This window comes from Panthera tigris, chromosome X (assembly GCF_018350195.1).
Source record: "Panthera tigris isolate Pti1 chromosome X, P.tigris_Pti1_mat1.1, whole genome shotgun sequence".
Lineage (NCBI taxonomy): Eukaryota > Metazoa > Chordata > Mammalia > Carnivora > Felidae > Panthera > Panthera tigris.
In genome coordinates, this window is record NC_056677.1 from 28,066,077 (window position 1) to 28,080,797 (window position 14,721).

The 14,721-nt window shown below is 36.6% G+C and overlaps 1 protein-coding gene across 1 annotated transcript in view; it reads right to left on the reverse strand.

Moving 5' to 3' along the window:
- The window catches only part of DMD (dystrophin), a 1,614,661-nt gene that overhangs the window by 1,585,037 nt on the left and 14,903 nt on the right, over positions 1-14,721 (reverse strand). Inside the window, exon 3 of the mRNA XM_042974140.1 lies at positions 14,220-14,338. Within this exon, the coding sequence (XP_042830074.1) occupies positions 14,220-14,338 (119 nt within the window). The remainder of the gene's footprint in view (positions 1-14,219; positions 14,339-14,721) is intronic.

Consider the following 14,721-nt stretch of genomic DNA (forward strand, 5'->3'; position numbering starts at 1 on the left):
AATTGTTAGCTATATACTAGCTAATACTACATTGTCGATTCTTTGGAAGACTCTGTCTCTTTTCCTTTTCGATGCATTTGAAGTAGACAGCATTCTTTCTTAAATAAAGCCGGCAATCAACAGGTACCTGATGAATTAAATTTATAGTTGATAAAATAATGACCCTGAGGCAAATAAATTTAAAAAGCTTTTTCTTAGTGTCTGAAACAAATTACAATGCCCTAATTAGAAGTAGGGGCTACAAAATTTCTAGTTTATTAGTAGTGTGGTTCATCCACAATCCCACCCTACCCCCAGAAAAAAAAAAATCAAGTCTATAGAGCCACCTGTCCAACATTTATGCTCTACAAAATCATTATTTTATTTTTTTGGACTAATCAGTATGCATTCAGTTCAGTAAAAGACACACTGGCTGAAATGATATTACTCTGTAATAATGATGAAATTTGGCTTTCTAAGTAACCAATGTTTAGGTTCTGATACTAAATTCTAATTTTAAAAGTTTCCATTCCTTCTACAAGATTAGAGTTCTCAGAGAAATTATGGTTATTCAGTGCCCTTGATGAACCTGAAGAAAGATTACTTTAAACAAATGACAACATTCTTTCAAGCACTGGTAACCTTTGACTGCCATTTTCCTCACCAGTATATATAAAGATTAAGATGAAGAAGAACAGGGCAGTTATCTTTTTTTCCTTTTGCAATATATTTTTTTGCTTAAAATGTTTCCACTCACCATGAATACACAGATACTATCATTTAATAGAAAATTCGTATCAAGTATTACTGAAATCTTGCTACAACCAGTATTTTAAATAAGCAAATTTAAGTTATGAAAATTCAAATATTAATTTCCTATCTCTTAGTTGCTTAATATTCTGTATTTTGTGATTTATTTTTTCTCATTTTTCACATGCAGTGCTTATGTGGTTTGATGGAAAAAAAGTTGGAAATAAAATAATACAGAGAAAATTACATGCAGTTATTTAATTTTTATGGAGGAGCTTATATCTTATCTTTATATTTATTCATTAAATTTGGAAATAGGTAGGATTAGTCCTTACTTTTAGCTTTCTTTAACCTAGTTCCTGCACCAGGTTTCTCCAAATACATAAAATGCTCCAAGATTCCTACTGTTCTAGACTAATCTTTCCCTACCTCCTGCTATATACGCTCAGACTCCCTTTGATTAACAACTGCAACAATATAATAGTCTATCATTATGTTTTAGGTGACATGAGGTTCATTTATCAAGGTCATCACCATGTACTCTTTGTCCAGTGAATAATATTTTTAAATCTTTTTTAAACTAATCTCTACAGCCAACCTGGGGCTTGAACTCACAACCCTGGTATCGGGAGTCACATGCTCTATCAACTGAACCAGCCAGGTGCCCTGGAGAGCATTAATTTTAAATAAATCAAAAGAGTTCTTAAGAGATCCCAAAAGATCCACTCTTTTTCCTGAGGTGTGTGTATATTCATTCCACTGTGAACGCTATCGCCTTACAATGATAGAATATTAATGAAACAGTTTTTAAGACACTTTTCCAAGGTGTTCACTTGCCCAACTGAATCTCTACAAATTCAAATTCTCAACTTCCCCAAATAAAAAAATCCATCCAAAAAATGTGCCATATAAAGAAACTTACACATTTAGGCCTAGGCAAAATGCATATTTTTACTCAGTCCTTCTTAAGATATAACCTTGTCTCTCTCTCTCTCTCTCATTTTTTTTTTTTATTTTGCCAATCCGTATTTTAGAGATTCCAATCTAGATAAGAGATGTTCACATCTCAAGCTGATTGAGCAAATACATTAGACAGTGAGATGTTTTGGCACACCTTAAGTAAAGCCTTGCGGACTCTTTCTATTTCCGGAGTTAACCAAGAGAGGCAGTAGAAGGGAATATATTCGTAGGTGGTTAGTATTTCCTTTTGATAACTTTAGGGTGACTTGGATAGGATTAGTTTGGCTCCAGTTTGCAGGACTTTTGCATTTATTTCCAGGACATTTGGAATCAACTGACTGATGTCCGTCCATTTTAAAACAAACTCAATTAGCCTCGTAAAATACAGAGTAACTTTTGAATCAGTGCAAAGGTAAACCTTCAAGGAAGAGGAAAGAAATTACTCTGCATTACAATTACTTTCTGCAGTAGCTACAAGCAGGAAATCTCAACTCCAACTCACTTGCTAAGTGATATGGGCAAGTTACTTAAACTCTTCCCTTAAAAACAGCCAGTGTTAATAGTGTCTACCTCCTAGGATTTTTGTGGGAATAAAATGAAATTATACCTATAAAGTGTTAATTACTGTGCCCAGTGCTTATAAATTTTCAGTAAATATTACACCAGATCGCATCAACATTTCTGTACAAATGCTACTCCTGGTTTCAGAAGACAAGAATTTTTCTGAGATTTTTGGGAACCAGCTCAACCACCCACACATGGTTAATAAAGTTATGGTTGCAGAGGAATAACTCCTTTTTTTTTCTTAAGTGTACTCATTCGTGTCTTACAAATACTATGTCAAATGTAAGAATAAAGTATTGTAATTATGAACCAGCCTTCAGGAGACGAGTTAGAAATCTTCAGTAAACTATGACTGTGTGTGTGTGTAATTTAAGACGTAGTTCAAGTTTACTGTGAAGTATTATACTCTGCAGCTTAAGAATGTCAAGGACTACCACCTAGAAATCCAGCTGTAAACCAGCAATATCCCTCAGATCACGAAACTGTAGAGTGGGAAGGTCACAGGGAAAACAGTAAGATTTAAAATGGGAAATTATTTAATTTGCAGAGAGTCAGCATTTATCCTATGGGCCGGCAAAATAATTAGGAAGATCAGCTCTCCCTAATTAAGGTAATTTATAGGAATAGAAAGAGAAGAAACATTTAATTTCTACAATATTCCGGGCACTTGACATACGTTTTAGCCACTGTTTCTGAATGCATATTACGGGCTAAATACTTTACAGGTATTATTTAACTTCATCCTCACAGTAATTGTATGAACTAGATATTATTGATTCTACTTTGGACGTGAACAAAACTGAGACTCATAAAGTTTCCCCAGGGCCACTTAACTAATTAAAGGCAAAACAGGATTTTAACTCAATGTTCTTTGGTTCTACAAATAAAAGGTTAAAATCAGACCCGGGCTAATAATGTGAACTTGCCCCGGAAAATGACCAAAGAATCTCATTTTCTTAGAATTATGGAGCAAAGATAATGGTGGAATGTTTCGTCTCTTTTGTTTGCTAGGTACAACAACTTTTAGACTAGTGAGGTTGGGGGGAGGTATGAAGTGACATGCAGGGCTTCATCTTCTCTGACTAGAATGATATTAAATATTGCTGGGAAATCAAGGCTGCAGTTTAAGTTAAGTGGCTCATAATGACCTAGAATCTTGCCCTTGCCATATGCACCCCATTGGAGTGAAGAGCACGTGTGCATATTTTGGTTGCTTCTGGGCCATCCAATGACATAAAAATTTCATGCTAGCATATTTCATGCCTTGTATCCTTCTGTACAGCTAAGTAAATGTAGTATTAGATTAAATTATATTGCATCGGTGAGTATAATTGCCAATTTAATCCCTACACAAGGAAAGTGATACTGCAGGCTATGATGACCGTTATGTTCTGTCATTAAAGGTCATTTAACTGGCTGAAATACAGGCTGTTTAGCAACACCAATCCTAAATAAACGCCTTGTGATTAAAGCCAACCTATTAATGCCATTAATATCAGAAATTATGAAGTTAAAAATAGCCATTTGCTTCATTCATAGGATCACAAGCTTGTATTCTGAAAAAAATGATTTTACTGCCATTTAATTTTTTTCTTAGTTATTATTGAAAATTCCTCTGGAATATGAGTGTTATTCAGTTTTATCAGCTTTATAAGCTGTGCCGGTGAAAGAAGTAGGTACTGGTTGAAAAAGGGATCATCTAACCCCTGATGACAGGGCACAGTGCTATTAGTTAGGATCAAACTGAGAAGGAAAGAGAAAAAAGGAAAAATAAATAAAAGGACCAAGAGTCAAGGACCATCTCTGCACACAGGTTGTCGTAGACAGCCCGTTGATGGCGTTGGTGCTTGAGAGTGAGCAGCATTCTATCACAAGCATGTCTGTGATGCAATAAACAGAAGAAGGGATGGATGGAAAAGAGACAGCTGTGCGGACAGAAGATAAAGCAAGCCCCTTAATCCTAAAAACAAGGTTTTGGTAGCCAGTCTTACGTGACACTATCTCTGTGTTATATCTGGTCGGTGAACCATTTCTCATTAACAACATGAATGTTAGCAACAAGCATTGCTCTGGAAACTGAAGATCCGAAAACACCAGCCTTAGTCACCTCTTCAGGAAGAAAATGCTAGAGGTCTGAACAAACTCTGGGACAACCGATTCAGATTGTATCCTCTAAAAAAGCCTATCTCATGGCAACAATTGTTGTATTGCAGCTATTATTGCCATGGCTATATGACAGTCTCACCTGATGAGCTCTTAAAGATGGCTGGTGTCAGGTCCCCACCTGAGACCAATGAAATCAGAGTATCTGCTCCAACCCAGTGTTTTCATAAACCACCCCACAAGATTTTTGTGGGCAGTCCTGTTGTAAATAACTCCAAGTCTGACAAGAGATAAGCCTGGATTTGAGTCCAGCTCATCTATCTTTTGCTTATGTGATCGTGGGTTTAGTACAGCTTGCTAAGACACAGTTTTCCCATAAAGATTAACTGCCCCGGAATTACTGTGTAAAAACCGACAAAGAAACAAACAAAAAAACAGGATAAAGTACGTGACGTTCCTAGAACATGGTTGTCCTTCTTACATTTTAGTTATATTTTACCAAAAGGAGCTTTACATATTTGAATTTATATCACTGGCCATAAACTGTACAGGGATGCCTGGGTGGCTCAGTCAGTTAAGCATGTGACTTGTGATTTCAGCTCAGGTCATGATATCATGGTTCGTGGGTTTGAGCCCCGCATTGAGCTCTATGCTGACAGCATGGAACCTGCTTAGGATTCATTCTCTTGCTCGCTCGCTCTCTCTCTCCTCTCTCTCTCTCTCTCTCGCTCGCTCTCTCTCCTCTCTCTCGCTCTCACTCTCTCTCCTCTCTCTCGCTCTCGCTCTCTCACTCTCTCGCTCTCTCGCTCTCTCGCTCTCTCACTCTCGCTCTCTCACTCTCTCTCGCTCTCTCTCCTCTCTGTCTCGCTATCTCTCTCTCTCGCTCTCTCTCTCTCCTCTCTCGCTCTCTCTCCTCTCTCGCTCTCTCTACTCTCTCTCTCTACTCTCTCTCGCTTTCTCTCTCTACTCTCTCCTCTCTCTCGCTCTCGCTTTCTCTCTCCTCTCTCGCTCTCGCTTTCTCTCTCTCTCACTCTCTCTACTCTCTCTCGCTTTCTCTCTCTACTCTCTCTCTCTCCTCTCTCTCTCTACTCTCTCTCTCCTCTCTCTCGCTTTCTCTCTCCTCTCTCTCGCTTTCTCTCTCCTCTCTTGCTCTCTCTCCTCTCTCTCTCCTCTCGCTCTCTCGCTCTCCTCTCTCTCTAGCTCTCTCTCTCCTCTCTCTCTCCTCTCTCTCGCTCTCTCTCTCCTCTCGCTCTCTCTCCTCTCTTGCTCTCTCGCTCTCCTCTCTCTCTCGCTCTCCTCTCTCTCTCGCTCTCCTCTCTCTCTTGCTCTCTCTCTCCTCTCTCTCTCGCTCTCTCCTCTCTCTCTCGCTCTCTCTCTCTCCTCTCTCTCGCTCTCCTCTCTCTCTCCTCTCTCTCGCTCTCTCTCGCTCTCTCCTCTCGCTCTCTCTCCTCTCTCGCTCTCTCGCTCTCCTCTCTCTCTCGCTCTCTCCTCTCGCTCTCTCTCCTCTCTCGCTCTCCTCTCTCGCTCTCTCTCTCCTCTCTCTCTCTCGCTCTCCTCTCTCTCCTCTCTCGCTCTCTCGCTCTCCTCTCTCGCTCTCTCGCTCTCCTCTCTCTCTCCTCTCGCTCTCTCTCTCCTCTCGCTCTCTCTCCTCTCTCGCTCTCCTCTCGCTCTCCTCTCTCTCTCGCTCTCTCTCTCCTCTCTCTCTCTCTCCTCTCTCTCTCTCCTCTCTCTTGCTCTCTCTCCTCTCTCTCTCGCTCTCTCCTCTCTCTCTTCTCTCTCGCTTTCTCTCTCTCTCTTGCTCTCTCTCCTCTCTCTCTCTCTCTCACTCTCTCCTCTCTCTCTTGCTCTCTCTCTCCGCTCTCTCTTCTCTCTCGCTTTCTCTCTCTCTTCTCTCTCACTTTCTCTCTCTCTCTTCTCTCTCGCTTTCTCTCTCTTCTCTCTCTCTCTCTCTTCTCTCTCTCTGTCAAAATAAATAAACATTAAAAGGTAACTGTGCTTCGATTTGAGGCAAGGTTATTCAGCAATATTGAAAAAGTAACTCTCAAGAATGGTACTAAAGAACAATTGATTATTTCTAAAATGTAAAAACACTGGGTTTCAACCATTTAATTTTGAAAGAGACAGAGAAAGAGAGAGAGAGAGAACACAAACAGAGGAGGGGCAGAGAGAGGGGGAGGCACAGAATATGAAGCAGGCTTCAGGCTCTGAGCTGTCAACACAGAGCCCAATGCAGGGCTCAAACTCACGATCTGTGAGATCATTACCTGAGCCGAAGCTGGACGTCCAACCAACTGAGCCACCCAGGCGCACCAACCACCATAATATATTTTAGTAATATATAACATCCTCAAGCACTTAATGGCTGTAACAGTTTGCTCATCTCTCTAGTGGACAGCACAGGACCTACTAACCACACAAATTTGTCATAAGAAAATAAATCTAAGAGTATCCTTTATTTTTAAGTATAATCACAAGACTACTGTAAAGCTTCTGGTCTTTTTTACATGGATAACTAACCTGTTAGAAGAATTAAATGGAATCAACCAAGACCTCAATTCATTATTATTTTACCCAATATTCTTCTAAACTAATACATTTTCAGCTTGTATTTCATATTCCAGCTGTTAATCGGCCCATTTTTTTGTAAATGAAAAAATCATTTAATTGGGAAAAATATGTATCAATCTGATAATCTCTTTTTCTAATACTGAGTTTTAAGGCTTTCAGATATTTATTTGCAATTTCTGGGATATCTTTCATAATTTTTTCACAGTTAATTCTACTTTGAAAAGAGTAAAATGAATGAAAATATTCCAGCTATAAGCAACATATGCTTTACTTTCAAACATTATCACTGATCTAACTAAAACCTCAGAGATTTTGAAACTATCCCATTTCACTTATTTTTAAAAGTTTATTTATGTATTTTGAGGGGGGAGAGGGAAAGAGAATCCCAAGCAGGCTCCACACTGACAGGGGCTCAAACTCACAAACCTCAAGATTATGACCTAAGCCAAAATCAAGAGTTGGACGCTTAATCAACTGAGCCACCCAGACACCCTTTTATGCCATTTTATTATCATTTTCCATCACAATTTAAATATTCAAAATGCTTTTGATTAAAGCTCTACCCCTCTGGGATCAGTAAGAAACACAGATATCAACTATGGACCACTTTAATTACTCAAACATACTAATACCTAATTTACTGCATCATAGCTGAGTTTACTTAAAATTAAAAACAAAGGGGCAACAAATTGGTTTTCCAATATATTTTCCTTCACAGTCTAATCGACTCCTAGCGATGATATACCTAGAGACATCATCCACAAAATATTATCTGTCATTCAGCACTAGAATGTGGTGGATGCATTTCCCAGCTGTTTAAACAATTTAATGCCCCATGAGTCATTCAATATGATTTATTGTGACTGTATAGGCCTAAGATGTTATGTTTCCCCCACTTAGATTAAAAAAAAAAATCTGAGTAAAATAACTGAAAAGAAATTCCCAGTTATCTAGACAAGGGTTGGTTATACTCAAATGCTCCTGAACAAATTTGGTGTAGAACCTCATCACAACATAAATTTTGAATAACATGATTAGATTATCCTTCTTTATTTAAATTTCATAATCAAGTGAGAAACTATATTACTGAACTATGACGAGAAATAATATTCATTTTATCTTAACAAATCAACTTCTGTGAGATAAAATATATAAATCAACTATTTTCCATGAAGTTAAAATTGTCATAAATTATGAAAGGACATGAAAGATTAGTACAAAACGCTAAATTATGGTAAAGGATAAATCAGGCCATGGACACACACAAATATTGTCTTTAATGTTCTGGAGGTCTTCCTATTGTCTAAGTGGGTGAATATGGGACAGTTATATCCAATTATTTCAGTCATCCAAATGACTGAAATGAATCAACACGATAAAAATGACATCAATTTGTTACTGATTTGTTCAAATTGTCCAGAAAATATTTGGTGTTCTATGCTATCTGAACTGAGAATAATGTAGAAGACATCAAAGAGAGACAGTAAATTCCTATGTCCTCCCTCCCTCCCTGTCTGTCTGTCTCTCTCTCTCTCTCTCTCTCTCTCTCTCTCTCCCGCCCTCCATTTCCCCACCACCCACCATACCACTGTTAGCTTTTCAGGCTACTGGAAAGTATTAACATATTTATTTGTTTGGGATTTCTGTTGGGACAAGCAATTTAAAAGTTCTACAACAGGAAATAAAATATTCCAACAGTATTATCTTAATGTTAATATAATCATCTGGAACACAGTGTTAATGTATTATGTGTATCCTCATAATGTTTGTATACTATTACTGGTAACTTTTTACTCATGTAGTAAGTTTTCATTTACTTATTTTGCTGTGTATTACTTTCATGTACAAAGTACTGCCTCACTGTCCCTTAAAGATTTGTTCTCTACAGTAGCAGTGATAAAACTAAGGATGTCTCCAGACACTCTGGTCGAGTCAACTTTAACTCAAATGCATTAAAGTATTTTAAAGTGGCATTGGATAGTTAAGGCTAGTTGTATCATGTATCCGCCCATGGAAAAGAAAAGTTGTAAAAGAACCTCTTTTTCACTTTTAGATAGCAACAACTTGTAATATCTCTAAAGGCTCTCTGCCATAGACAATAATCTAAATCAATTTAAAAAATGTACAAATAACATATTATTTTATTAGGTCCAGGATAAAACCTAAAAATAGTCAAGCATATCCTAGTAAGTAGCCTTACTCTAATAACATGCAGGCTAGGAATATGTTGATCACATTTCTCTGGACGTCTCTATCAGCCATCAGTTTTCCTAAAGCCTCATTATGTATCAATGCTAGTGTCTGTTCTAAGCTATACTAATACAAGTATATATTTAAACTAACAGCACTTCCCAAACTCCTTTGTTAAAAGGTTACACTCAAGACACATGAAGTAAACGAGATGTCAACACTAAATTTGTTAATGTACCCTGTTTCTTTGCTAATATGACACCATTTCTAATTTGTGCATTCTAAGTACAATCCACTGCAGTTCAAAATTAAAGAAGTATTTTCATTATTATTACATTTAACACTATTAAATGATATATAATGGTTTTAATGATCAAATTTTAATGTTTCCTTAAAAAAGAAATCCTGGAAAAAGTAGTCTCCTGCTGATATAATAGGAACATTATTTTGCTATTATCATATCTGCATAAGCAGATGATCATACTTTCCATTTTCCATAACAGAATAACTAGACTAAAACATGTTTTTCCAAGAAACTCACCATTTAGTTTTAGATAGCAACAATTTGTAGTATATCTAAAGACTCTCTGCCAGAGACAATGATCTAAATCAACAAAAAAATTATACAAATAACATATTTTGTACAAGTTACTTTGTCATCAAAAACACAATGGCTGTTTTTATTTATATGTACTACTAAAATACTTTTTTTTTTTAATATGTGGGAAAAAGAACATTTAACACTGCAGACAGCTTGGTTCTAAAGAATCTGAGACACTTATAATAAAAATTTCTAGTTGAAGTCATATTCATGGGGAACACCAATAGATTCCAATCTCATTACAGTTTCTGGAAGAAAAGGTATTCTACAGTAGGTTCTAGATAAAAATCAATTCAAATGATACGAAATGAATGTGCATGTGTGTAAGAAGTTCTAGTTATTTCAGTCAACAATATCCTTCTAAATTTGGCATAGTTTTTCTCTTTACATGTTAACTTAGCATAAACCACTTACTAATATTTCTTTTTGTTAAGGAATCAAAATGTGATGGTTTTAACAAAGATGAAAGAAAAACACCATTTGCTCAAACAACGGATATCCAAATAAGAGGCCTTAAAAGCATTCTTCTCTTTTAGGTCAAATTTCTTCTCTTTTAGGTCAAATGCTACATATTTTCCCTTGATTTTCTTTTTCTTTCTTTCTTTCTTTCTTTCTTTCTTTCTTTCTTTCTTTCTTTCTTTCCTTCTTTCTTTCTTTCTTTCTCTCTTTCTCTCTTTCTCTCTTTCTCTCTCTCTCTTTCTCTCTTTCTTTCTTTCTTTCTTTTTTTGAGGGAGAGGGGGGAGGGGGAAGGGGAGGGAGACAGAGAGTAAGGCTCCAACAAGGAGCCCAACATGGGGCTGGATCCCATGTTCAATCCCATGACCGTGAGATTATGACCTGAGCCGAAATCAAGAGGTGGACGTTTAACCAACTGAGCCACCCAGACGTTCCTCCCTTGAAATTTTTTAAAGGCTAATAAACTGCATACATATAAAGTTAAGTCTAAAACCGTTCATTTCAGGAGTGTAACCTTCCAAAAGGCAGTGCTTATTCTTGGAAAAGTAGGCTCTGAAAACAACTGAAGAGTGATGCAGACATTAGCCAAGCAGAAAATACAATCTGTGTCACCATCTTCATGAAGTTAAAATGAAGTGGATTAAAACCGAACTAATTGGTTTGTAAATGTCATTTTGAGGTTACAAATATTTCTTGCAAGCCAGAGTGTTCCTCAAATTTGACTCTCATCATTCATTTTTCAATCCAAAGTTACCCTGGTAAATAAGTGAGGGCATTTCACATCATATCGTATATCCCAAATGGAAATGATTTAGAACAGTAATATGCAAAAGATATCTAGAACCAGCACAATTTTTATCCCCATTTTTTTTTATTCCTTTAAAAAGAACATCTTTACTTTGTTATTCACATGGAAAAGCTGACAAAGCATTCTCTTAATGCAGAAAGTGCTGTGTGGATTGGCAAACAAACTAATTTGATGAAACTCAGGGAAGCAAACAATAATTGTGGGTATATAAAACCCACAATGCAAGCACTAAGCATGTCTTACAGGGAAATCGTGACAGAAAGTGAATCGTCTGATTCATAATAGGATATATTTTGAAGGAGATAAACCTTTTATAACTATGAGCCTAAAGATGCATAAATTATTAAATAATTTTACCCTAGGAGTACTTATTTTTGCATATGTTAACATTTCAACACACCAGAAACAGCTCCTGAAATTGCTTATGCTAATGCTTACTGCTACTCATTTTAAAAGGCAATTCCTCTTAAAACCAAACCTCAGGCCTCAAAACACCAGTTAAAGCCAAATAAAATATACCAAAGTCAATATATGCAAGACATGAAAACCTCCCAATTATACTTCAATGACTTTTTAATTTATAAATCAACCCAATAAACAAAGCATACATTTAAAATTCTAAACACATTTTTGGCAGGTATTTCTTAAGCCAAATACAACTTCAATCCCCCCAAAATAAAAATCTCCCCAAATATAAAGCAAAATATTTTATTAACCTCCTAAGAAGTATATTAGTTATGAAATGAAAACTGCTTTGGAGAATAGCTGACACCGTTATGTATAAGCTACAGAACCAATATGTGTTTAAATAAAAATATGAACAGCTCAAAGGTAATTACCATACAGAGCATGAAAGAAGTCCATGAATCTCCCATGTGAGATACACTGAACAAAGTGTTCTAAGTCTTAGATTCTTAGAAATGCTATTCTCTCTTTTGCGACTAACAAATGAGTAAATAAAAATCCTTACGATTCAGTTAGTATTTTTTTTCAATTATCACTGATAACATCTCTTGAAAGATATTGGACAGTAATTTTTAAAAGCATACTTGGTTATTTCCCTAACACAATGGCAGGAACTGACAGAAATCTAAACATCTAAGATTTATGTTGAATCCTCATCCTACTGACAGCCATAAATAAACTGTAATAAACCATTTCAGGAGACAGAATGCTCTTTAAAATGGAAGGGAGCCCATCAACAGAAAGGGTTTTCAGCTCAAAGACTTTATTGGCAAAACAAAACCATAACCAGGGGTTTGATCTCTATTAATCAGTTTGTATTCCTTGTTATACTTGGTTGACATTGAATTGTTGTTTGAGATATTATAATGCTCTAGAGGATATGCATTTCAACATGTACTTCTCATTTAGGAAAACGTATGGAAATGGGTATATCAGGCTATTTTATGCTCTAAAATACATCATTTATGTAACTGCCCTTTTCTGATTACAGGCTTATCAATCTAGTTCCTGATTATGATGTAGATGCCTATTTGGTGTCCCTATTTCACTGATTCAAAGGAGGACTTAAGATCAAAAGCCATTTTGTCACTTAACAAGAAAAAAAATCATTGAAGCCTACGCTTACTATTTTATGAAAGGATAGGGCACATACAAGAATAACTGGAGCATATATCCCAGGTAACGGGAACTGTTTACCATGTATGGATTAATGAAAAATAAAACACTATTAACAGGCGTATCCTTCAAACCCATACACTGTACCTTTTACGCGTAGGGGTTAGAGTTCATATTTTCATTATGTCTGCCCTTATCTACCTCACTGGAGATATAAAAAAAACATGTGAATCTGTATGGGAGTCAACAGTGAGGTAACCCTCCCCCATCCTGCAAAACAAGGAAATAAGATTGATACAATTTCTGCCTTAGAGCAAACCCGGGGCCCACCGGGGCAGGAGGAATGCTAATTATCTACTGAAGCAACAAAAAGAGTTTACAGGAGTCAGTGCTAAATTATGCATTATTTAAAGCAGAAGAAACATTTCTAATGAACTTAATCTGATTTCAACCTCACAAACACATTTGTGTTATTATCAATTTCCTTCCCAAGTACATGTGCCTAGTAAGAACAATATATTGGTCAATTACATGTGACTATTCTGGTTCTTGTGGTAGTTATGTATCTCATTTAAAATGACTGAATTTTCATTTGGATTGATATATGCGTTTTTGAGTTTAAAATTACCCCTCCCCCCAAACACACACACAATATGCATCTGCTGTCAATAAGATGAGACAATCAGGTCTGCAACACAGAGGATTAGATTCTAGTCGAAGGTAAGTTCACTGAAAGACTATCAAGTGTTTCTGGGCTTTTCCTGATGAGACCTATCACTACCACTCAATCTCGGCAGTTGCAAATGATTCGATATTCCAAAGACCGTTTAATTATATAACCCTACCCAAATACCAGGTTGTATTATGTCACAGATATCAATCCCACTGATACTGCTTCTCCAAATTCTGGTTTTAAAGTAGGGTAAAGCCTCAGGGAAGTGAGAACAGAGTGTACAATTTCAAACAAGTTGGCAAACAAAAAAAGTGCCTCATAAGCCAGAAGAAAAGCAGAAGTCAAGAATCATTATCCCTCTAATGCATGTGTGTGCAAAGTAGGACTATGTAGCACCAGAGATAAGGATGCTATTTATCTAAGCATAATATAATGAAAACATAAATACAGTGCTGCCTGTCAATTTAAGAAGCAGCAAATGAATAACCATCCAATGGAGGACTTCCCCCAGAGTGACAAATTATAACAGAAGCAGTGCCAGGAAAAGATTTCCTCATTTAAACAGTAAACCATGTTGCCTTTTATAGAGTATATGAATGAAATTGGCAAGAGTAGCTAATTAATTATAGCTGATTAGTCTATCAAATCTCTTGGTAGAATAAGCAAAACATGAACTTTTTATAACTATTTGGAGTCAACATACTTCAAACGTAGTATGCTTCATCCATGAGGCATACACATTCTAAAGGGTTGGAATTTTTTCCCTCAAGTTTCACACTTTAAGATAATGGTATTTTGTGAACTAAAATCATGTAGGACAATTCAGAATATAATGCAAGAAGAAAGAGTATGTTAAATACATCCAGGATACAGAAAAACATACCATGCATAGTTTCTCTTTTGTGCTTAGTTTGTGCAAATTTTAAGTCTGACATGATAAATATTAAACTACACTAAAAACCATGGCACTCGAGAAATGTACCAACCTTCAGGATCCAGCAGTTTCTCTATGCCTAATTGATATTTGGCAATGTTGAACGCATGTTCCAGTCGTTGTGTGGCTGACTGCTGGCAAACCACACTGTTCCAATCAAACAGGTCTGGCCTGAAACACACACACACACAAAGACAAATAGAAATCAATTTACAATTTTCCACAAGATTTTGATTTTTAATTGACAACTCATACCCATCATCCTTAAGAGTTGAATGTTACTCTTCATTACCCCCTCAATAAAGTTTTTCATTGAAACAAGTTGGTTTTTTACTTGAAAAACCTGAAGAAAACAAAGGAGAATTTATTCTACCTTGTCAAGCAACAGAAATGTATTAATCTCACCTAGCCTCGGAAATTTGAGTGCCAGCCATGTGCTGGTAACTTCCAATTTTACAAGCCTAGCCCAGACCTCTTCCCTGAACTCCAGACTCTAGATTCATCTGCTTATTCAGTATTTCCATGTAGAGTCATCACAAGACTCAAGGCTCCAA